Source organism: Protopterus annectens, chromosome 1.part0 (assembly GCF_019279795.1).
Source record: "Protopterus annectens isolate FY-2018-M chromosome 1.part0, PAN1.0, whole genome shotgun sequence".
NCBI lineage: Eukaryota > Metazoa > Chordata > Ceratodontiformes > Protopteridae > Protopterus > Protopterus annectens.
In genome coordinates, this window is record NC_056725.1 from 1,872,320,933 (window position 1) to 1,872,344,635 (window position 23,703).

General features: G+C 41.7%; 2 protein-coding genes across 3 annotated transcripts in view; one reads left to right on the top strand and one right to left on the bottom strand.

Annotated features, from left to right (window-relative positions):
• The window catches only part of NIPBL (NIPBL cohesin loading factor), a 4,951,262-nt gene that overhangs the window by 1,612,585 nt on the left and 3,314,974 nt on the right, over positions 1–23,703 (bottom strand). Inside the window, exon 27 of the mRNA XM_044076429.1 lies at positions 5,475–5,573. Coding sequence (XP_043932364.1) covers positions 5,475–5,573 — 99 coding nt within the window. The remainder of the gene's footprint in view (positions 1–5,474; positions 5,574–23,703) is intronic.
• IST1 (IST1 factor associated with ESCRT-III) overlaps positions 1–23,703 on the top strand; it is a 1,439,276-nt gene that overhangs the window by 931,096 nt on the left and 484,477 nt on the right. The window lies entirely within an intron of this gene.

Below are 23,703 nucleotides of genomic sequence, written 5' to 3' on the forward strand. Positions count from 1 at the left end.
AGGCATCATCTACAATGTCCAGAACAGGAGGGATAGCTAAAAGCCTGTGTTGAGGGAGGAGTAAGAATTCCCTAAGCCTCTTTTTGGAGTCAGAGTAATCCTGGCTTTCCCAGTGGAAATGCTCCCTAAGAGTGTGCAAGGTTTCACCAAAAGAAAAATCTTCTGGAGGGGAAGCAGAGGGAATGGAATCCTCTGCATCAGAATCCTCATAGGTAGACAAGGGCAAATCCTGGTCATCAGTAGAAACAGAAATTTCAGAATCCTGATCAGACGAATTAAAAGAAAAATCAGTTCTAGGTCTCTTAGAGGGGGAAGGCTGGCTTCCCCTAATTAAAGTAGTAAGGTCTTCAGTCATTCTAAGCATTTGTTTTTTGGCATATGGGCCTGACCATGCGGTTTGGACGTTGGTTTTCTAGGTGTGGGTCGAGTTTTAGGCCTTGAAGAAGATGGCGTCTGTTTGAAATGCAAATCTGTAGGACTGAATACACCCTCAGAAGCCGGTGCCTGCACAGCGGCTCTGGACCCATCCAAGGTAGAGACATCCACTGGTTCCACAGTCGAAGAAGCATCTCGCGGCATACTGGACTCTGAATGGGTCTCAGTAGAGGCCTGTGAATCTGAAGTAGTGGGTATCAGGGGCTGCGAAAGCACCTCACTGAGTACCGGCGAATTGGCGATTAGCTTAACGGAAGCATAGTCGGCAGTTTTGGACCTATGCAGTCTGTCGCAGTCTTTATCTATGTTTTTTCAGAATGTCGGTAGTCGGATGGCTTACCGAAGCCATTTCTAGATAGTTATACCAAGGAACAAAATAATTTGCTGCAAAAACAGACCGATGACGAATAGTTCGGGGGTTGAATAAGGCACAAAACCAACAGCGAGGGACGTTGTGGCCTGGGCCTAAGCAAAGAATGCAGTACGAATGAAAATCTTTATGAGGTATTTGCTTTCTACAGTAAGACAATTGTTAACTTTTACTGACATCTGTTAAAAGCAAGAAAAAAGATCCCCAATGGGGTTAACTTCGCTTTTTTGAAGACTTCGGTTCTGAAACACGAAAATGAAAATTTCAGGAGTTGGCAAACCAGCACTTGCGAACTGTGTCTGCTTCGGGCAGCACGCGGCAAGAAAGACTGATGTAATGGCGTCGGCTGCATGTTTTATACCCCAGACGACCTGAGGTCATGTAAGAAGAGAGAACATCCGATGCAAGAATCCAAGACTTTGATATTCAGGCCGGCTGAGGGCGACCTGCAGGCAGATAACCCAAATATAATGACTGCAATAGTGAAACACGAAGAACATCTGCTGCCACGTCAGATGTCCGACGCACCTAGAGGAACTGAAAATCTTTGGAAACCTGGCCGGACAAACTGGAGAGGAAGAAGGGTAAACCCAAACGTAGAATACTGCAACACTGGAATAGAAGGGCATCCACTGTGTTCTGCTCTGACAGATTGTAGGTTACCTGTAGGGAGAAACTGTGCTGAACTGCCAGCTCCCAGGCAAAAAGTCTGCACAGGGGGTAGGACCTTGTTTGTTTATGTATCGCATAACTGTAGTGTTGTCTGCTACGATTAACAGTGGTCCTAGTGTCTACAGAAGATTCAGTGCTTTTGACAGCCTTTACCATTGCCCATATTTTATTTGAGGTTTGTATGTCTGTGCTTGAAGTGAGGCTCCCCTGTGCTCTGGACTGCAATACCTTGGGAAACTGTCCCCCGCAAACTCAGAGCCATCTGTTGTGACTGATTAGGAACAGGGGAAGAAACAGGCCTGGATTCTGTTGGCCTTGACTGGCCCATAAGATTAGTTCCTTCTTGATGAACTGCAAGACTGGGATAGGTAAAGATAAGGGATGCTGTTGCTGGGTCAAGATAGATTTGAAAGCTACTGAATTTCTTCTCATGTGGAGTCTGTCTAAGGGAGATATGATGATCGAGGAAGCCATGCAACCAAGAATTCTGAAAAACACCCTTACTGTGAAATTGCTCTGGTGAGCCAGACTTGGGAATTGCTAATGACAGAAGGAAACCTTTGCTGAAGGAAGGCAAACTATGACCAGCACAGAGTCTAGATGACATCCTAGGAAGACTAACCTGTGAGACAGGACCAAGAAAATCGGCCTGAACCCTACACTGTGGAAAAGATTCAAGGAAAAGTTAAGGGATGCAAGAGTACCTTGGGCAGTAGCAGACAGAATGAGGCAGTCATTCAAGTACTTGTAAATGTGAACTCTCAGGAGTGTGCAGAAAGCAATGATTGGATCTGCACATTTTGTGAATACTCTGAGGGGCAGACAGACCAAATGACGAAGATGTAAATTAAAAGTGAAAGCCCAAAGCGATGAACCTTAGGTACGACCTGTGGTCTTTGTGAATAGGGATGTGAAGATAGTCAGGCAACTTTGAGGTCTAGAGTAAGTAAACACTGGTTGGAAGAAGAGGAGGGAAAAGAAACTGCAATGTTAACATTCTGAACTTTGGAACTATGAGAAAAATAATTAGAACTGATATATCCAAAGTTGGTCTCCAAGTGTCTTTCCTCTTGGGTACTAGGAACATTCTTGAACAGAAACCTTTTTCCCTGCATGAAAGGGGAAGCAGGCTCTATTGCAGCTTGTAACAGTATATCTGATAGGATTTTGGGAAAACAAGCGAGTTTGACTCTGATATTAGAGGGATTCCTCACAATAAGAGGGAGATATGCCCATTGCAAACTGTAGTCATGCAGAATTATTTTCAGTACCCATAAATCAGATACTGTCTGTCTCCAAAAGTGTAAGGAAAGAGAAAGATTACCTGCTAGCTTGGAAGCATGGCTGGAAGTGGGCGAAGCGATAAGGGAGATAAGTCCAAATGTAGTGATGCATTTCTCTTATGCACTAAAGATCCATGGGATCCATTCCATTTTTTTTGAGCCCCCTTGCTACTCCCTCTTTATTGTACAGCTGTGCTTTCAGGATTTTTGTTCAGGTTTGAAGGGTTTCCGAAAGAAAGGCACTGTGCTTGAAGGATAATCCTGCTATCATGAGGTAGGGAACATAAGATGTTTGATCCTCTGGATTAATTGTCCTCTTTCTTTCAACTTTTTAAGCACCTAAGCCAAGAAGTTCTCAAAAGCAAATCTTTCTCCAGAGAGGCATTTAAAATGTAGGCCTTAACTTCAGGAAAATTCTGCAGTCTTCACACTGTTCCTGTGGCTGCAGGTCTTGATACAGCATCCACTACATTATATGCACATTTTATCAAGTGTATGCTGACCTAGGAAGGAAATGACCACTTAAGACAAAATTGTTAGAAGCAAAAAGATTAGCTATGGATGTGCTTGTCAGAAAATAAAATGGAAAGCAAGTATTTTGTCATTTGTGTCTGGCTGTTAATTGCTCTGAAGGCCAATGTGGAACAGTCATGCACCTTTTTCCTGTACTTGTCAAAGGCTCTGCTGTCATTTTCATTTGGGATAGCATCGAATCACTATCCCAAGTCCACTGTGATGACTGCAGGGATAGAGATGGAGGTTTCTAAAGAAACTTAGGAGAATACACAGTAGGAGCAGCAGCATTAAAAGCATCTTCCAAAGTTCTCAGTATTGAAGGGACAGTCAAAGATTTTGGCGAATCCATGCTCATTAAGTCACATCATCTCTCTTTTGAGCCTCTGAAACAACTCTCCTCTACTATTGAGGAACTATTTCAACTTAACAAATGGAACAGAGAAGAAATTTCTTCACATGGGGAATCTGAGAAAAATAATGTCCTCAGATTAAGGTGATTAACATTCACAAGGGATGGGAATATACAGCTTAAGGTCAGTCAAGGTCTTCCTCATAAAATAAGATGCTTCCTTTCCTCCCAAGAAGAAGAGACCACTTCCTCTTAGCCTGGGTATACAACGGCAGTGGATGACTGAAAAAGACTGTAATGCCTTAAAAAGTCCCTGGGCAAAGTCATACCAGTTTTTCTGGGAGTACCATGGACTTGGGGGTGGGGGGAGAGGCAACAAATGCAAATGTTTAGTCTTCTAGGACTTTTTCTTTGGGTCCTCTAGTAGGACTCAGACAGACTTTGATGAATCAGACATCCGGGCCTCAATTAAAAAAACACCAACTTCCTCCCTTACCAGGAATTGATGAACTCCCTTGTCCTCCCTTAAGAATGAAATGATGTTCACCATTTTCTGTTAAGGGTGCCTGAAATCTGGTCCAACTGGACCTGAGTTGTTCCCGGGCCTTAGTGGCTTCCCATTAAGCCTTGTCAGATGGACCAAGTACACTGGATCATCAGTCTATACGCATCAAAACTACCTCAGCAGAGCAGTCTGTCCCATACTGCTGCAAAGAAGCATATGTAAAAGTTTCCTCAGAAGTCTCTCAAAGTTTTTCTCCCTTTCTTTACCTGAAGGGGGAGATCAGTGGATAGGAGTCAGACGCTAAAGTCGTGCTCAACAAAACCTTCAGAAGAAGGTTTAAGAAAAAAAGTTTTAAGGAAACTGCTCCTACTTCTAATGGTTCTGGAAGAAGTATAAACAGATGTCACAAGACCACATATGTCATGATTCTCCCCTAAACGGGAAATGCAGGCCACGTGACTATCCTTACAAAGCATCTTTCTTCCACGTGCATGCTTCCCTTTCCTAATAAATATATGCCACAGTGCAATATCACTTTTTACAGAAAAAAATAAAGGAAAGTCCTCAACAGTGTACTTATTTGTCCAAAAAACTTCAGTCGTAGGCAGACTACTGATAATGGAGCTGTTATGAAGATGAGACATCTGACAAAGCGAACCAGTGGTAAGAAACTCCTGAATTTTGACAACTATAAGTCTTTCTTATACTAGTATGATGGAGCACACATACGATGCCTATGCAAGATGACAAACTTTAGAAGCCTGGCCAGATATCCAATACCCTTGGCAGGATATGCTCCCCATAGCTATAAGCTACTGCAACGCAACAGTGATTAATGGCTACAATTAAATTTTTATTAAAACTTCTACATGTAACCCTCAAAGGACAAAAGTGATGAGGATACAAGCAAAAATATTTGGGTAACAAACTGGAACAAAAAGGAAAAATGAGATGTAGTTGAAAATCACACCACTGGCTTCAGAAAATCAGTCTGTCATGAGCGAAAAGGTCCCAAGAAACCTAACAAACTAAAATGTTAAGTTATCCTCATGCTGCAGGGGAAGTTGAGCCTTAAAAAGTGAGCAACTCATCTGATGGCAGGAAAAAAGCTGATGAGATAATTTTATACATAGGAAGTGCCAAATAGGCTCCTCCATGTCACTTTCAGAGCAAGCTATTTCCCAAGGGCACTTGCCTTCACATGTTAGCTCACATGAACTGTGACTGAGGAGTAACAATATCTAAACCATTCGGCTTTCTCAGCAAGACAACGATATTCATCAAAACACTTTACCATGTTGCAGCTTACATTCATAAACCATTGCTACAGTCATAAATATTTACCCTTCCTAGAATGCTAGGATCCACAGCAACAACCTCAGACAGACACTTCATGGCTTTTGTTCGAACTGCAATTGCATTCTCTCCGAGAACGCGCAGAATCTAAGAAACCAACACAGAAAAATTCAATACAATGAGCAGTTCTCGTTTCTTTGATGGAAAAAAAAGAATCACAGTTAAAACTTTGTTAGATTAGCATTATTTCCTCAGGATGCCCATGACAAATTAGAAATTATCATACTTTTATTACAACAGTCCCAACAATCATACCACTTAAAACACAATTTTCCTTTTAAATAAACTCAAAGGAGAAAAAGTTGCCCAACATGAACCACAAAGTCAAAAAAGGCAACAGGAAGGAGAAAACATGCCACCTTGCCACCAGTGACCACATTCAAGTCTTCTTTATTGTTACCACCATAAAACACCATACTCTCATTAATGCTTCACTTAAGCACCACATTTTAGTTTCTACATAAGACTCCATCAGATGCCATCTAAATGTAGATGTTAATTTTCTCCTTATATAGTCATTTTTCATTTTAGTTTAAAAACAACGAAGTTAGAACTGTTTTTCATGTTCATTGTTTTTGAGTTAAAGGGTTGATTTAATTGGATAAAATGTTGACGGGATATATTTAAGGAGGACATTAACATCTTGTGCGTTTATGGCATCTGATGAAGTCTTACGTAGAAAAGAAAATGCAGTGTTTAACTGAAGCATTAATGACAATCCAGTGTTTTATGGTGGTAACAAAGACTTGAACATAGTCACTGCTGGCAAGTTGCCGTGTTTTCTCCATATTGTCCCCTTTTTTGACAATCTTCCTTTTAGTTAACAAAAACAAATTAACAGGAAAATCTAGTCTGCAGACCCACTAAATTGCCTTTATATGCTTCTTATACTCCTGCAACTCATCTAATCCAGCCTTCTTTACCTGATAAAGTCAATCTCCTCCTTCCGGCTATATCTCTCAACTGTCCAGATTTATACCTCATATTTTTGGTCTGTTTCTCATAAAATTTGTTTTCTGGCAAACATCTGTGGACTGAAGTCACTGAATAATGACATACATTTTAATTACGGACTTATCTTTCAGAAAATGCATACTATCAAATCCTGTTATTCTAGTAACTTTGTAAGAGCAATATTTAAAACGTCCCTATTTTGGGCCTTTCTCCTTCCATTATTTTAGGCTTTGTCTAGATTTCTAGTGCTAAGAAATTGAGAGGTATGCTTCCAGCAATCACTGATAACAAGGACAACCCAGCCCCTGAATGGTAACAAAAGTACTTGAAAGAGCAGTACAACAACCCCTATGAGACGCAAAAGTTATTGGACCAGAAATTAAGGCAAAAAAAGTTTGAAAGGAAGGTCTCAAAACTAAGAAACCAAACAAAAGATAAAGAATATCAGGACAATAATGCGGGGGGGGGGGGCGTCCTTCAAGGAATGAGACCCCTTATACAACATGAAGAAAACAAGAGGAAAGAAAAAAAAAATGACTGTAACAACCTTGCCAGTGTTGATTGGAAGGGGAAGCAGATGGGTAAACAGCATCCATAAAAATATAAGAAATGAAATACAAAAATATAAAACAAACAGGTAAACCTCCATGGGAAGATGGCATCTCAACAACAGCCAGAGATTGGAGGGGGGGGGGGGTCCAAAAAATGCCAAAAACTTGCCACACTTCATTTAAAATGGTAATGGGGGAGTAGATACCCAAACCTTGGAACAAGGCAATGACAGCTATTACTTCAAAAGAAGGAAACAAATGAACAAAATCCCTGCATCCTTCAAGCCACTATTCAAACCACAACTTCAAGATATTCATGGGAATCCTATCAAGCAGAATTGAGAAGTCACCACCAATGTTATGAGACTTGGACTGGTGGGGCTTTGTAGAAGGCAGGCAGACATTTGATAATATATTCAAAACAAAGATAACCCAGTAAGAAGCAGAACAGATATGTAGATAAGAGCTGCTACTCAGCCTGAATGTAGAGAGTGAGTTTAACCAATATACTACGCCGGAAATATCTGGCAATCATTATGAAATCTGGGTTTAAAGAAAATCTAACTCACATAATTCTAAAGCTATACCAGGTATCAACTGCAAGACTAAAAACTGAATTATTTTCAGACTGCTAAGGGGAACAAAGGGTAGAGGGCCCCATTACCATCACTTTTATTTGCCCTATACTTGTGACCCCAAGAAACTCGCACATTGCGGGATATATGAATGGCATAACGGGTAGGAAAAAATCTGTTATTTACAGTGTTATGTTATGCTTAAACATGAGCAAAACTTATATGAATTATTAGAAACATTAAAGGTATTTTAAAATCTCTCAAGAAATTAAATTAAAGCAAAATTAAAGCTACACTTGTTAAATTATAATTCTATATACTAATTAGTATGAACCTGTTCCTACTTATGGGCACATAAGATATTCAGGAATTTGTTTAAAATGCAAGCAAGTCTAGTAGTAGAGATACAGGGAAGAAGGTAAGATGCAAGACAATAAAGCAAATTAAGGGCTTGAAGTGTTGACAATGGATTTTGATAAGGCAAAAGCACCAAGGAACTTTACAGTGCCTCTGATATTGTGTGTGCGACAACAGCTCTCCACCTGCTAAGAGGCCAGTGTAGAACACAGTCCATAGCAATGTGATACAAACATTCAAAATGTGTAACACCCTATTTTTGCACTGTGCGAAAAGTGTACCTCGACCATGGCCTTTCAACCAAAATACACAAACACACACAACACACACACTCTCACCCTTGTCATACCTTTCAACTGCCCAGAATTGTGCAGAATGTCTAAATGTTTTGCCTCCTATTTTTATTCTGTTCCTCATAAAATATGTAGTTTTCTGGCAAATCACAAAGTAATGAAATAAGATAATGAAGGTAATTTGAGTTTCAGATGGCACACCCTTCAGAACATGTATGGTAAGAGAAAACCCGTTATTCTAGCAACTTTCTAAGTTTATATGAGAATATCTAAAAATGACCCTATTTTTGTGGCTTTATCACCACATTATGTTTAGTTATTGGCTTTGTCCAGATTTCTTACTCAAGGAGGTTGACAGCTCTCCATTTAAAGAGTGGGAAAAAAAATAAAAGCGAAGCAAAACTGTACCAAAGTAAATAACTGTAATACTAGCAGTTAAAATGACTCCCTTTAACTGCTGGTATTGCAGTTATTTACTTTGGTACTGTTTTGCTTCTACTGTATTTTTTCCCTTCTCTTTAAATGCAGTTTTCCACAACCATTCCTGGTACGGGAATTGTCATATTTGGGAGTTCTCATTGTCTCCGTCCTCAAGAAAGGAAAGTTGTGTAAAATCTTACCATAACCATAGATGTCCTTCTCTTCCATGTTGTAGTATTCACTAGTGGGTTTACCATTCTTCCCATCAGCTTGTTCGGCCAGGTTTCCAAAGCTTTTCCAGTCCCTGATGATGCGTCTGATGTATTGGCAGGTACAAGGGCCATAAAACAATGTCTGTGAGCACCAGTCCTCAGAACCAAGAAGCCCCAGACGGAGCCAGTCCTGATGGCATATCCTGTACAGCAGCAGAGGAGAGCAAGTGCAAGGAGAGCAGGGGGGTGGAGGGAAGGAAGGAATACTGCAACATGAAGAGAAGGACATCTATGGTTATGGTAAGATTTTACACAACTTTCCTATGTCCTTCTATTCTAGTATTGCAGTATTCACTACTGGGTGGGTACAAAAGCTCACTGGTGGCTGGGAGGTGGTCTGGATGAGGATTCCAGGAACCCATGCAGGATAGCTCTGGCAAATCCTGCCTTGGTCCTGGAAATGTGGTCCAGCTTATAGTGTCTGGTGAAGGCGTGCACAGAGGACCAGGTAGCTGCTTCCAGAATGGAGTTAGTATCTAGACCTTTAAAGAATGCTACAGAGGAAGCCATAGCTTTTGTGGAGTGGCAAAAAAGGAATAACACAAACACTGTAATCAAACCAAAGACGAGTCGAGGTTGCAGGATGTCTCAGTAAGCTTAAAAGGAAACAAATCCAATCCACAGAACACTTTTATTAGCAGAATAAAAAGCTGGCAAACGCTTTCGTTCCAAAAAAATAGAACTTCATCAGACAACCCACACAAACTACTGATATTTAAACTACATTAAGGTAGTCACATGAGTAAAAACACATTTCATAGCCACACCCCCTTAAAGTTATAGTAAAAATATATTAAAAATATACATAAATATTTATAGTGTAAAGAATGGTAAGAGATTGCAACCCAGCATTCGTTCGACATACAATGACAATAAGCATAATGTTTTTTTCATTATAGATTTGGAAATATAAAACTTTAGAGATATATATATATATATATATATACATATATATATATATATATATATATATATATATATGGGTCTATCTTAGTAGATCGACAATTGAAATAAGCGACAACGAATTCACCGACGCCAGAAGATCGCAAGTCACTTCACAGATGCCAGAAGATCGACAAGGCAGAAGACCGACGGAGGAAGAAACAGACGAGAACACTGCGATGGGGAAAGGATGTGTAAGTATGCGGTAGTGACGGACGATAGGGTGCGAGTAAGGTAAGTGTGCGATGTTGACGGTGTGTAGGGGTAGGGGTGGGATAAGTGAGTTAGGGTTAGGTGCGAAAGGTAAGTGTGCGATGTTGGTGGTCTGTAGGGGTAGGGGTGGGATAAGTGAGTTAGGGTTAGGGCGCGGGTTAGGTGAGTGTGCGATAGTGACGGACCTTAGGGTAAGGGTTTGGGTTAGGGTTGTATATAGTTGTGTATGTATGGGTTAGTGTTTGTTTGTAAGGATTTTGGTGTGCTTGTGTTGTGTGTGTGGGTTTTGGATAGGGGATTTGTTTTGTTTGTTGGTATGATGTGTCGGGTGTATGCGATGTCGTGTTTGTGCACTGTCGATCTTCTGGCGTCGGTGAAGTGACTTGCGATCTTCTGGCGTCGGTGAATTCGTTTTCGCTTATTTAACTTGTCGATCTACTAAGGTAGATCCATATATATATATATATATATATATATATATATATATATATATATATGTATGCATGTTAATATAAAGGTAAATATACATATGTGCACACCTATCACTACAAAAAAACATTATTCGTTTCAAAGGTATACATTATTGTTAAACATTTAAAATATTAAATATGGAAAAATAATGTATAAAATATCTCATTAAGGCTTTTAATCTAAACAGGGAACTAATATAAATATTCTCATTCAGTCCCGGCCAGTTGCCAGCATCTAAAACCAACTGCCAGTACAGTTCCCTTTTTTCCAACAAAATAGACCAGGCACCCCCTTTATTTCAGTAGTAACGTGATCTATAACAAAAAATTGAAAAGAATGCCTTTCATTCTCCATCGGGTGCTTACTCAGAGCATTTGTTTATTTTCTTCTCCTTATTTTGTATAAATGCTCATAAATACGACTCCTCAATTTCCTATCTGTTTTGCCAATATAACAACGCCTACATTGTTCACACAAAGGACAATATATTACTCTTTCAGTGTTACAATTATATTTCTGTTTTAGTCTAAAAGTAGTGTTATTTATTTCAAATTCATATCCTTCCTTTATATATTTACAGAAGTGGAACATGCCACACTTGTTCATATAACCATTGTTATTTTTCATAGAACTGTTTCTTTTCGAAACAAATCTTCAAATTCCTGCCTCTTCTATATATTATAGTGGGCCTTGTATCGACATGTTGCCTTAGGCTCCCATCCTAAGTATGGTCCAATTTTTCTCTAAAATATTTTTTAAATCAAGGCTGTTTACAGTAAATATTGTTATAAAGGATGTGTTATAATTTCTGTTCACATCATCATGATCACCACTGGTTACACTAGTGGTGATCTGGTGTGTTGGAAATTCAATTAAAAGTGGTGTATAAAAATTGCTTTCCCTCTTGTTAACCACTTCCAGTATAATTTCAGTAACAAATTTTATGGGATAGCCTCTTTTCACAAACATGTTCTTTAATACTTCACATTTGGTTAAAAAATCATCCAAATCGGATACCATGCATGCAGCACGGACAAGTTGACCCTTGACTATAGATTTTTTTCTGTTTGTAAGGGTGTGTACTGCTGTAGTGTAATGCAAACTCTTCAGGTGATTTCAAAGTGCACAATTTCTCTAATGTTGATTTGGATATTGCTCATTGTGACCTTTTTTGCAAAAGGCTTCACATTTGTTCCTAGGCAACGTAGTGATGTAGGTAATATTTTAATGGATCTAAAGTTATACACCTGTAAATTAAATCTGAGAAGCATGTTTCAGAATTCTTTTTCTGACCAATTCCTTAATCCCCTAATGAATTTGAGTACTTACAACCCCCCATTGCACCCCATGATCCTATTATTTGAAAAAAATATGTGAATTGGATATCCAGAATTTAATGTGCAAGCATAGAAGCCTGGACAGGGATGATATAGCAGGACATACTATTAAAGAAATTCATGGTTTCTTAGAAAAAATTAGGATCATGAAACCTGACAAGGGGGTGGACTACAAGAAGAAGATGTTACATATTTTAAATCGAAGAATATATGCAAAGTCCTGCTGAAATTAACTGGATAAGGCATACTTAAAATTAAAAGTGAACTCCAGGACTTGTTTATTGAAGGATCCATAACAACTGATGAATTAAATTACCTTACAGTCCCGCATCCTAAGGTATCGGTAATATTTGGGTTACCAAAGCTGCATAAAAATTTAGAGCAACCACCAATGCGCCCTATAGTGGATTCCAAGGGGTGTATTACACAACCTTTGGCTAAATTCTTGGATGCTAAATTAAAACATCTAGTACATAGTGAATCTCATTTATGCAAGGATTCATGGAATTTTTTGAAGGCCATGAATGATGTACCTTTTAAGGACACCTATATGTTCCTCACTATAGACATCAAGGATTTATATTCAATAATTCCACGACATTGGACTACCCTGGTTTAGTGAATACCTATATGACAAGAAGGTTGGACATTTTGAAGTATTACTATATCTACAACTTTTGGAAACTGTTCTAAATAACAACTTTATTCTATTTGAAAATGAGTTTTTTCTACAACAAGAGGATGTTGCTATGGGATCAGCTTATGGGGGTTTATATGCTAATATAGTAGTAACACAATGGGAAAGGAAATATTTATTCCCCTCTGAATTTTAACCCTTACATTAAATACTATTGTCGGTTTTGGGATGATATGTTTGTCCTGTGGGATGGACCTTATGGAAAAATTAATGAATTTATGTCCTATACTGATTCAACAACGCAGTTTTTAAGGTTCAGCCACAATTTTGATTTACATAAGATATCATACTTGGATATTTTAATAACCAAAGATTATAATAATGGAAGATTTACTTCCAAAATTTACAGAAAAGAGACTTATTCAAATTCCTTATTACACTACAGCAGTACACACCCTTACAAACAGAAAAAAGCTATAGTCAAGGGTCAACTTTTCTGCACTGCATGCATGGTATCCGATTTGGATGATTTTTTAACCGAATGTGAAGTATTAAAGAACATGTTTGTGAAAAGGGGTTATCCCATAAAATTTGTTACTGAAATTATACTGGAAGTGGTTAACAAGAGGGAAAGCAATTTTTATACACCACTTTTAATTGAATTTCCAACACACCAGATCACCACAACCTAGTGTGACCATTGGTGATCATGATGTGAACAGAAATTATAACACATCCTTTATAACAATTTTTACCGTAGACAGCCTTGATTTAAAAAACATTTTAGAGAAAAATTGGACCATACTTAGGATAGGAGCCTAAGACAACATGTAGATAACAAGGCCCACTATAATATATAGAAGAGGCAGGAATTTGAAGAGTTGTTTCGAAAAGAAACAGAGTTCTATGAAAAATAACAATGGTTATATGAACAAGTGTGCCATGTGCCACTTCTGTTAATATATAAAAGAAGGATATAATACTACCTTTAGACTAAAAAGGAAATATAATTGTAACACTGAAAAGGTAATATATTGTGCTTTGTGTGAACAATGTGGGTGTTATTATATTGGCAAAACATAGAAAATTGAGGAATTGTTTTTATGAGCATTTACATGAAATAAGGAGAAAAAAAGAAAAATGCTCTGAGTAAGCACCTGATGGAGAATGAAGGGCATTCTTTTCAGTTTTCTGTTATAGATCACATCACTACTGAAATAAGAGGGGGTGTGTCTGGTCTATTTTGTTGGAAAAAAAGGGAACTGTACTGGCAGTTGGTTTTAGATGCTGGCAACTGGCCGGGACTGAATGAGAATATTTCTATTAGTTCCTTGTTAAGATTAAAAGCCTTAATGACATAATTTATACATTATTTTTCCATATTTAATATTTAAAATTTTTAACAATGTATACCTTTGAAACGATTAATTTTTTTTGTAGTGATAGGTGCGCACATATGTATATTTACCTTTATTTTAACAATTATATATATATATATATATATATATATATACATATATATTTATATTTATATCTAGAGTTTTATTGTTCCAAATCTATAATGAAAAAAACATTACGCTTATTGTCATTGTATGTCGAACAAATGCTGGGTTGCAATCTCTTACCATTCTTTACACTATAAATATTTATGTACATTTTTACTCTAACTTTAAGGGGGTGTGGCTATGAAATGTGTTTTTACTCATGTGACTACCTTAATGTAGTTTAAATATCAGTGGTTTAAAGTGTGGGTTGTCTGATGAAGTTCTGTATTTTTGGAACAAAAGCGCTTACCAGCTTTTTATTGTTCTGCTAATAAAAGTGTTCTGTGGATTGGATTTGTTTCCTTTTAAGCATACTGAGACATCCTGCAACCTCGACTGTTCTTTTGTGGAGTGGGCTTTGACGTTGCCCGTTAGTGTGATCCCATAGTGAGATTAACAGAAGGAGATAGCCCAAGCAATCCAGGAAGAGATGGTTCGTTTCCCTACAAATTTCCCCAGAGCCCCGGGGTGGAAGGGGTCAAACAGCTGGTCTGATTTGCTTATAGGCTTTGTCTTATGCAAGTAGAAACGAAGTTGCCTATGGACATCCAGGGAGTGAAGGACACGTTCACCGTCTCCTCGAGGATATGGAACGAAGGTAGGCAGGTGAATAGGCCTGATTTAGAGAGAGATTATTGACCACTTTGGGAGTGAAGGAGGGACTGATCCTGAGTGTGACTCTGTCCATATGGAAAACCAGGGAGGAGAAGCCATAAGGGTTTGTAGCGCTGAAACCCTCCTTGCTGAAGTCAAAGCTACTAGCAATACTGTTTTCCAAGTGCAAAATTTCAAGTTAGCCTTGCCAGCTGGTTCAGAGGGTGGCAGAGTGTGTTTTTCCAGCACATAGTTAAGATCCCGGGGGGGGGGGGTAGGTTTTCTGGGTGGTCTTAAGTGTAAGACACTCTTTAGGAACAGCTTGGCTGGAAATCTGGAATGTATTGGAGGATACATAGGCACGCAGGCAGAAATGGCAGACAGGTGTGCTTTTAAGGAGGAGTAAGACAAGCTTGTCTTCAGCAGTTCACACAAGTAAGACAGAATAAGAGGCAGGTCGCTGTCCAGTGGCTCTACCTGTCTTTTGTGACACCAGACAGAAAACCTTCTCCATTTAGAGAGATGAGATTTACTTGCATTTGGTTTCCTGGCCTCCTGCAGGACTGAGAGCACGTCCTTGTTGTACAAGTGTCTGAAGGGAATCAGAATCCTATCAGCCACAGGGAGAGGTGCAGGGATCTCCACTGTGGGTGAATCTGTGTCCCTTGATGCTGTGAGTAGATCCACTAAGGGGGGTAACTTGTGGTGATTATCCTAGGATAGATGAAGTAGTAGGGGGAGACAGTGCTGCCTTGGTCAATAGGGGGTCACCAACAAGATTTTTGGCGAGTCCTGTTGAATTTTCAGTAGGACTCTCTGGATGGAAGGGGGGAAAGGTGTACAGGAATTTCTCCTTCCAAGACATTAAGAAGGCATCCTTCCAAGACATTAAGAAGGCATCTGTTTGAAAAGCCTTCGGGTCATGAGTTCTGAAGCAATAGCTCTGAAGTTGCCTGTTTGTGTAGGAGGCGAACAGGTCTATCTGTGGAATACCCCACCTGTGGATCATATCCAGGAATACCTCCCTTGAAAGCATCCACTCCTGACTGTCTGAGGAGGGTCTGCTTAAGGAGTCTGCCTGACAATTGTGTTGGGACAGGATGTAGGCTGCCTGGAGGCAGATCCCCTGGGAGACAGCTAGAGCCATACCTGTAGGGCTAGCCTGCAGAGGAGGTAGGACTTCGTCCCTCCTTGCTTGTTCAGGTACCACATCACTGTGGTGTTGTCTGTGAAGGACTAGAAAGGCCTGCAGGTCCAGAAGTATGAATGACATATCTTTGATGTTGATATGCCATTATTTTTGTGTTTGTCTTTCCACAATCCTTGCACTGTTCTTGTGTCCAGCATTGTAACCCAGCTTAGATCTGAAGCGTCTGTGTACATGACCTGAGAAAGGAGGGGCAATTGTAGGTGGAGACCCGGGTTTAGAGTCACCTGGGCTATCCACCACTTCAGTTCTTGGTGGAGGCAGGGGAGAAGTGGGATCCTGAACTCTAGGGGGTGTGAGTGCTGGGCCCATACTGAACGAAGATACCATTGCATTTTCCTTATGTGTAATCTTGCGAGTGGCGGCCATGTGGCCGAGAAGTTTGAGGAATTCCCTTGCAGTCAGAGTGGGTCAAAGGTGGGCAGATTGAAGGAGTTTGGTCAGGTAAAGCACTTTCTCCTGAGGCAGGAAGGCCATCCTGAGGTCTGTTCTGATTCTGCATCCTAGGAAGACGATGTCTTGTGTAAGATTTAGTTTAGATATGGGGAAGTTTATGAGGAACCCTAGAGACTGCAGCAGGAGGTCCTTTGTGTGGGCAAGGAGGGTTTGTCTGTCTGCTGTTTGACTGAGCAGGTGGTCTATGTATGGGAAAATTTGCATGCCTCTTGTTCTGCAGTAAGCAATGACTGGGGCTAGGCACTTTGTAAATACCCTTGAAGCAGTGGAGAGTCCAAAGGGTAAGGCACAGAACTGAAAATGCAAGGAGCCTGCTTTGAATCTGAGGAATTTTCTGGAGGATGGTTTTATGGGACTATGTAGATAGGCCTCCTTAATGTCCAAGGTCACCATGAAGGACTGGGGAAGGATGAGGGGAAAGAGAATGGGTAGTGTTATCATCCTGAAAGAGGGGACCTTCAGGAATGGGTTGAGGTGGGAAAGGTCTGGGATGGATCTCCATGGTCTCTCCTTCCTGGGCACGAGAAAAATTCTGGAGTAGAAGCCTCTCCCTCGAGCAAAGGGGGACAAGTTCTATGATGGCTTGGAGCAGCAGGCTGTTTAGGACCTCAGGAAGGAGCGACCATTGAGAAGGGGGAGGTAGTGGAATAGGAAGTTTTTTTTGGGGGGGGACGACAACGACATCCAAGACATGAAGTAACCCTCAATCAGGGTAGACAAAACCCATCTGTCAGATGTCACCAGGGCCCATGCAGGGAGGCAGTGAGAAAGGTGAGAGGATAGAGGTATGGTGGGGGGAGGGAGGCAGGCAGTCAGATGCCGCCTGCCCTTTCTGGAAAAGGGGGTCTCTGGGCAGTGGCCTGAAGGTCCTAGACTGAGTAGCCTGTCTCCTGTGTGGTCTTGTAGACCTGCAGGGGGTAGAGGGCGTAGAAGACCTTCTTATAAATTGTGTCTTGGCTGGGTAGTTTCTCTGAAATGTTGGGATTGGAGAAACAAAAAGATGCTTTAGATCTTAGAGCTCTTTCCCTTTTTGCTGAAGTGACTTAAAGAGATCAGCTACCTTGGAGCCAAAAAGGTCTATGTGATCCAAAACAGCATCAAAGAGTTTGGCCTTAAAGTCATCTGGTAGGGGCTGTAGATGCAGCGAAGAAGAGTATCTCCTCAATACAGTGGCAGATGCAGCTGAATTGGGAGAGGCCTCTGCTGCATCATATGCACACCTTAGAGAATGTTTACTGACCTGGGAGAAGAGTCCATGCAAGGAAGACAAGGATGCCTTTGCAGAGCAATCAGGGATATCACAAAGTACCTTAGAAGCTTTCTCCAGTAAAGCTAAGGAGTATTTGGCTGTGTGTGACTGGTAATTTGTAGCCCTAAAGGCTAGAGTGGCTGAAGTGTATGTCTTCTTCCCCCACCTCTCCATGGTCTTGCTATCTTTATCCGAACGAAGGACAGTGGTAATAGGGAGAAGTTTGGTAGCCCTATCAGTAGCAATAGAAATGGTTGCTGGGTCAGCTGGTGGGCATTTGAAAAGGAATTTGTCTGCATCAGGTACCCTATACAGCCAGTCTGCCCTTCTAAGGGCAGGTGGCTGAAAATCTGGGTTAATGCATGCAGCTGCTAAAGCATCCAGGAAGGCAGGCTGGACAGGAGGAGTAGGAGCCGGATTATGAGATTCCATCTGGAGTCATAGAATCTTTTTTGTTGCTCGGACATGTCTGAACAATCTCATTTAAAATGTTGCCTCAAGATTTACTGTGTCCCTGAAGGTAAGGTCTTCCACAGGGGAGTCGGGTTCAGCAGAGGCTTCTTCTGGGGAATGACACCCCTAGTAGGACAAGGAAGCATCTGAGAAGTCAGACATTTCTTCTTCTGCAGGTTGGCAAGGAGTAGTCTCAGGCTGAATAGGCATTGGACTTAGAAGAGGTGGAGCAACATGAGGGAAGTCTGGCATAGGCCTAAGGGCCAGGAAGGCATTGTTGAAGCTCTGACTGAAGGCCTGCCAGTCTGGCAAGGCCTCTGGGATTGAAGCGATATGCCTTGTCTTCTGTTTTTTCTATGTAGGCCTAACTGGCATCTGGCCTGCGGTCAGCCTTGAAGTAATAGAAGGAACGACAGAGGCCAGTTCCGAAGTGCCCATTCCAGAAGCTGCCTCCCCCAGCATCTGAATCGGGTGCTGGGATATCCTTCCTGGACATGTCATCTGTTCTGGATTTTGTGGCCTCCTGATAGGTACCAGCTTTATCCGATTTTGCAGACGCTGGTTCCTCGGTGAGAATCGGTGGAGGGAGGCGTGGTAAAAGTAGATGGCCTTGAAGGCCTAGCCCTCTTCCTGGGTGGTCCGGATTGGACAGAGAAGTGGCTTCCATTCTGAGAACGATCTGCCTAAGGTGCTGGTTTTCAAGGTATAAGTCAAGAGCCTGAAGTCGGCGACGAAGGGTCTTGGGGACAAACGACTTACAAATGGTGCAGTTTTTATAATTGTGATCCCTACCCAAACACGAGAGACACTGGTCGTGGCTGTCTTTGTGGGGAATCTGGTGACCACAGTTGCACTTGCTCTTACTGGACATTAACAGACTATAACAAATACAAAAGGACTAAAGAAAATCCCCAGTGGGGTACTTATCTAAATGCGAAACTGATCCAACGTCCATGAGTAGCAGGAAAGTACAGTTTTGTACCTACCATAAATGTAGATGTCCGATAGGCATGCATCTGCAGTCCTTACAAATGGGTTGTCCTGTCGTCTGGCAGCCCTTCGGTCGGCCGGATTCCAAAGTCTGGGTCTGGCCTCGGCTGATGTCGCACTTCACCCAACGTCATAGCTGCAGTTCTTCGGGTATAAAGGTATCAGCCGACGCTATTTTCCTCAGTGTTTCTTGCCCCAGATGCCAGGTGCCCTCTAGGAAGGCTAAATTTGGATAAATGCAAATGGTTCCAAACAGTAGAGAGCAAACACAAAATAAGCATGTATGTACATATATACAAACAAATACACCATAATAGATTCCCCCAGCTAGCTACAAGATGGGCAAATACCCTAGGAGTACCACAGAGGGGAAGGAGGGTGGGTAATCCTGACTGCAGATGCATGCCTATCGGACATCTACATTTATGGTAGGTACAAAACTGTACTATGTCCTTCAAGGATGCATCTGCAGTCCTTACAAATGGGTAGAATACCATAGCCAAACTGGGGGAGGAGGAGTAATAAGATTATGGTGTAGTTAAGATCCTTTGCAAAACAGCAGTGGCAAAACCGGCTCGGGATCTGGAGTATAAGGGTAAATTATAATGCTTGGCAAATGTATGCACGGAGCTCCAAGTAGCAGCCTCTAAAATGTCTTTGGTAGCCACTCCTCGTAAAAAAGCTGTGGTAGTGGCTGTAGCCCTTGTAGAGCGAGGCCTGATGTTTTCTGGAGTTTTCTTCCCATGGTAGGAGTAACAAAATCTAATGCAATTTCCTATCCACTTAGAGATTGTCTGTTTTGAAATTGCTTTTCCTTCCATTCCTGTTGCATATGCTACCAGTAGCTGGTCAGTTTTTCTATTGCTCTTGGTCCTGTCCAGGTAGTAACGCAATTGTCTATGTACATCCAAGGTATGCAACAGTCTTTCTCCCTTGTTCTGTGGGTTGGGAAAGAATGTAGGCAGGTGGATAGCTTGGTTTAAAGATACCCTGGAGACCACCTTCGGCATAAAAGTAGGATTAGTTCTCATGGACACTCTATCTTGATGGAAGATAAGGAAGGGCTGTACTGCCATTAATGCCTGTAGTTCAGAAACCCTTCTTGCTGAAGTGACTGCAAGCAGGAAAGCAGTCTTCCATGATAAGTATTGTAATTCTGCTGTTGCTGCTGGCTCGAAAGGAGGGAGTGTCAACTTTTCTAGCACAAAGTTCAAGTCCCATGCGGGCAATGGTGGCTTCCTAGGTGGCTTTACATTTTTAATTCCTCTCAGAAACTGCCTGAGCAGAGGATGCGAGAAGACTGGAGGGTCCATGTTGTATTCTGCTGAAATAGCTGATGCATGAATCTTAATGGAAGAATAGGACAGGCCATTGTGGAAGAGCTCTGCCAAGTATTCCAGGATGTTAGTTATGTTTACCAGTGACACATTTTCTCCTTTTGCTGTACTACAAATGAGGTACCTTTTCCATTTTGCTGAGTAATTTTTTCTTGTTGAGGGTCTGCGAGCCTCCAAGATAATGTCTTTAACCCTTTGAGATAAATCTGGGTTATTTTGTCTCATGCAATGTTCCAGGCAGCCAGCTGCAGTGTTTTCAGGTTTGGATGCAGGGTTTTGAAGTTGTTCTGTGTTAACAGTAAGGGAACTAGGGGCAGAGGCCATATTTGTTCCCGAGACATACTCCTCAGTAATGGGTACCAATGTTGCCTCGGCCAGTCTGGAGCTATCAGGATGATCCTTGGGTGGTCTTCTTTGATCTTCAATAGCACCTTGTGCATCAAAGGAAGAGGTGGGAATGCATATGCTGTCAGGTTTTGCCAACTGAAGGATAGGGAGTCCACCTTCCAAGCAAGTGGGTGGTATGCCCTCGTGCAGAATTTTTTCAATTGGTGGTTGTGTGGGGATGCAAATAAGTCTATTTCTGGTAGTCCCTATTTCCCTGTAATGGTTTTGAAGATGTCTGGATGCAGCATCCATTCGTGGGCATCCGTGGTAGTTCTGCTTAGGATGTCTGCCAGTATATTTTATTTTCCTGGTACAAATATTGCTTGTAACTGAATGTTGAAGCTCAGGGCCACATTCCAGAGGTCCATTGCCATCCGGCATAGAGGGTATGAATGCGTGCCTCCTTGTTTGTTGATGTACCACATAACTGTGGTGTTGTCCGTCCTTATCAGCAATTGACCCTGTCGAAGAAATGGTCTGAATTCCTGAATTGCCAGTTTTACTGCCAGCATCTCCTTTTGATTTATGTGCAGGTGCAGCTGGTCTTGAGTCCATAAACCTTGTATGCGGTTGTCCAACATGTGTGCCCCCCAACCGAGGTCTGAGGCATCTGTTGTGATGGTCTGACTTGGTTGAGGTCTGTGGAAGGGCAGTCCTTTGTTCGATTGACAGGCCTGAGCCCACCATTGGAATTCTTGCTTCAGGCATGGAATTATTGGAATTCGGGTTTCTAGGCTGTGTTTGTGCTGAGACCATAAATTCCTTAGGTACCACTGAAACTTTCTCATAAGTAATCTGGCATGTGGAATCAATATTATGCAGGATGCCATGTAACCCAGGGCTTGCAGGACTTTTCTTGCTGTTAGCTGGTTCTGCTTTGTTAATGCCATGAAGTAGAGAGGGAGGTGTTCCTGCTTTTCTGCTGTTAAGAATGCCATTTGGTTTGATGTGTCCAGCTCTGCACCCAAGAAGGTTATCCTTTGGGATGGTATCAGCCTTGACTTTTTTATATTGACTGTGTATCCCAGGGCTTGCAGTAGATAAATGACCTTTTTCAAATCTTTTGTTAATTTGTTTTTGTTGTCCGCTTGTAACAGGCAGTCGTCCAGGTAAGGGTAAATTTGAATTCCCTGGAGTCTGCAATGAGCCATTACTGATGCCAGGCATTTCGTGAATACTCTGGGCGCAGTAGATAAGCCAAAGGGCAATGCTGAGAATTGATAATGCTCTGATCCTGCAAGAAATCTGAGGTATCTTCTGCAATTTGGTCGTATGGGGACGTGCAGGTATGCCTCCTTGAGATCTAGAGTTACCAGCCAAGACTCCTTGCCCAGCATGGGAAGAAGCTGCTGTAGGGTCAGCATTTTGAATTTTGGAACAATGAGGTATGTGTTTAGAGCGGACAGGTCTAGAATAGGTCTCCATTGGTTTTCTTTTCTTGGTACCAGGAAGAGTCTGGAGTAAAATCCTTGCCCCTGTTCCATAGACGGTACCCTTTCTATAGCTCTCATGCTTAGTAAGTGATTTATTTGTTGTACAGCTTCTGTTTTCTGATTTGGAGGTAGGTTTGGCATTCCTCTCTTCCTTGGTAGAGTATGGAAGTGAAACCTGTAACCTTGGTCTATTGTCTGTAAAATCCATTTGTCTCCTGTGATGTAGTGCCAGTTTACTGAAAATAAGGCTAGCTTTCCGCCTAAGGGTGCTTCTAGTTGTTCCCTGGTAGGCAGTGCCAGAGCCAAGTCACTGTGATTGTCCTGTGGAAGTGGTGGTGGCTGGATCTGTGGCAGTACCTCGCTGGTTGTTAGTCTGCCATTGACGTCCCCTGTAGGCACCTCTGGATTGACCCCTGCCTCTTGAGCGCCTATTCCTGCCTCTCTGGGCTCTGGAGGTGTCTGGAAAAGACCAATTCTTGGAAGGCCAGTTCCTACTAAACCTTGGAGGCTGGACCTGCAAGAAATCCTTAACTGTCTGGACAGATTTTGCTTTCTCTTCCACCTTCTTCAGCACCTGCTGTGCCGGGGAGCCAAACAAATTGAGCTTATCCATAGGAGCATCTAGGAGCTTTGATTTAACATGGTCTGGTAAGGACTGCTCTTTTAACCATGCATGTCTTCTGATCACTGTACCAGTCATAGCTGATCTAAAAGAAGCCTCCAGTGCATCATAGCCGCATTTTAAGGAATGATTACTGACCTGCTGAATGTTATGAACCATTTCCTGAACAGATTTTTTGTCTAATGGTTCATCCGAGGACAGTTTTTTAGTTAACTGATCTAACATAAATTCCTGATACTGAATCATGTGGAATTGACAGTTTAAGGCCCTAGCTGAAAGAGTAGCAGAAGTGTAAACTTTTTTACCCCATCTCTCTAAGGCCCTAGATTCCCTTTCAGAGGGGAGGGTTTTTTTGGCAGAGGTAGCTGCTACAGCTTTGGGTCCCTGGGAGATAGTTTCAGGATCTGCAAAAGGAGCCTTATACAAATGATAATGTGTGTCCGGAACCCTGTAGTACCTATCGGGCTTAGCAGGGGCCGGGGGAAGAGAATCAGGAGCAGTACAAGCATCATTAAATGCATCATCCACAACAGTAAGTACTGGAGGAATGGCTAAAGGCCTATGCTGTGGCAAATGCAAAAAGGTTCTAAGCCTTTTCCTAGAGTCTGAAAAATCCTGGCCCTGCCATTGAAATTGTTCCCTCATAGCATGCAAGGTTTCACCAAAAGAAAATTCCTCAGGCGGAGAGGCAGAAGGGATGGACTCTTCTGCATCAGAGTCCTCATAAGGAGAGTAAGGGCCCTCTGGAGGATTTGTATTATCTGAATCATCAGAGGAGTCATCTGAAGAAACTGGCTCAGGGGGTTCTGCTCTAGGCCTCTTCTCTGGAGGTGGGTGAGAGGCCCTGTCTAGGTGAGGTTGGGATCCCCTGATCAAAGAAATGAGATCCTCTGCTAGACTAAGCATTTGAGAACTAGAGCTAG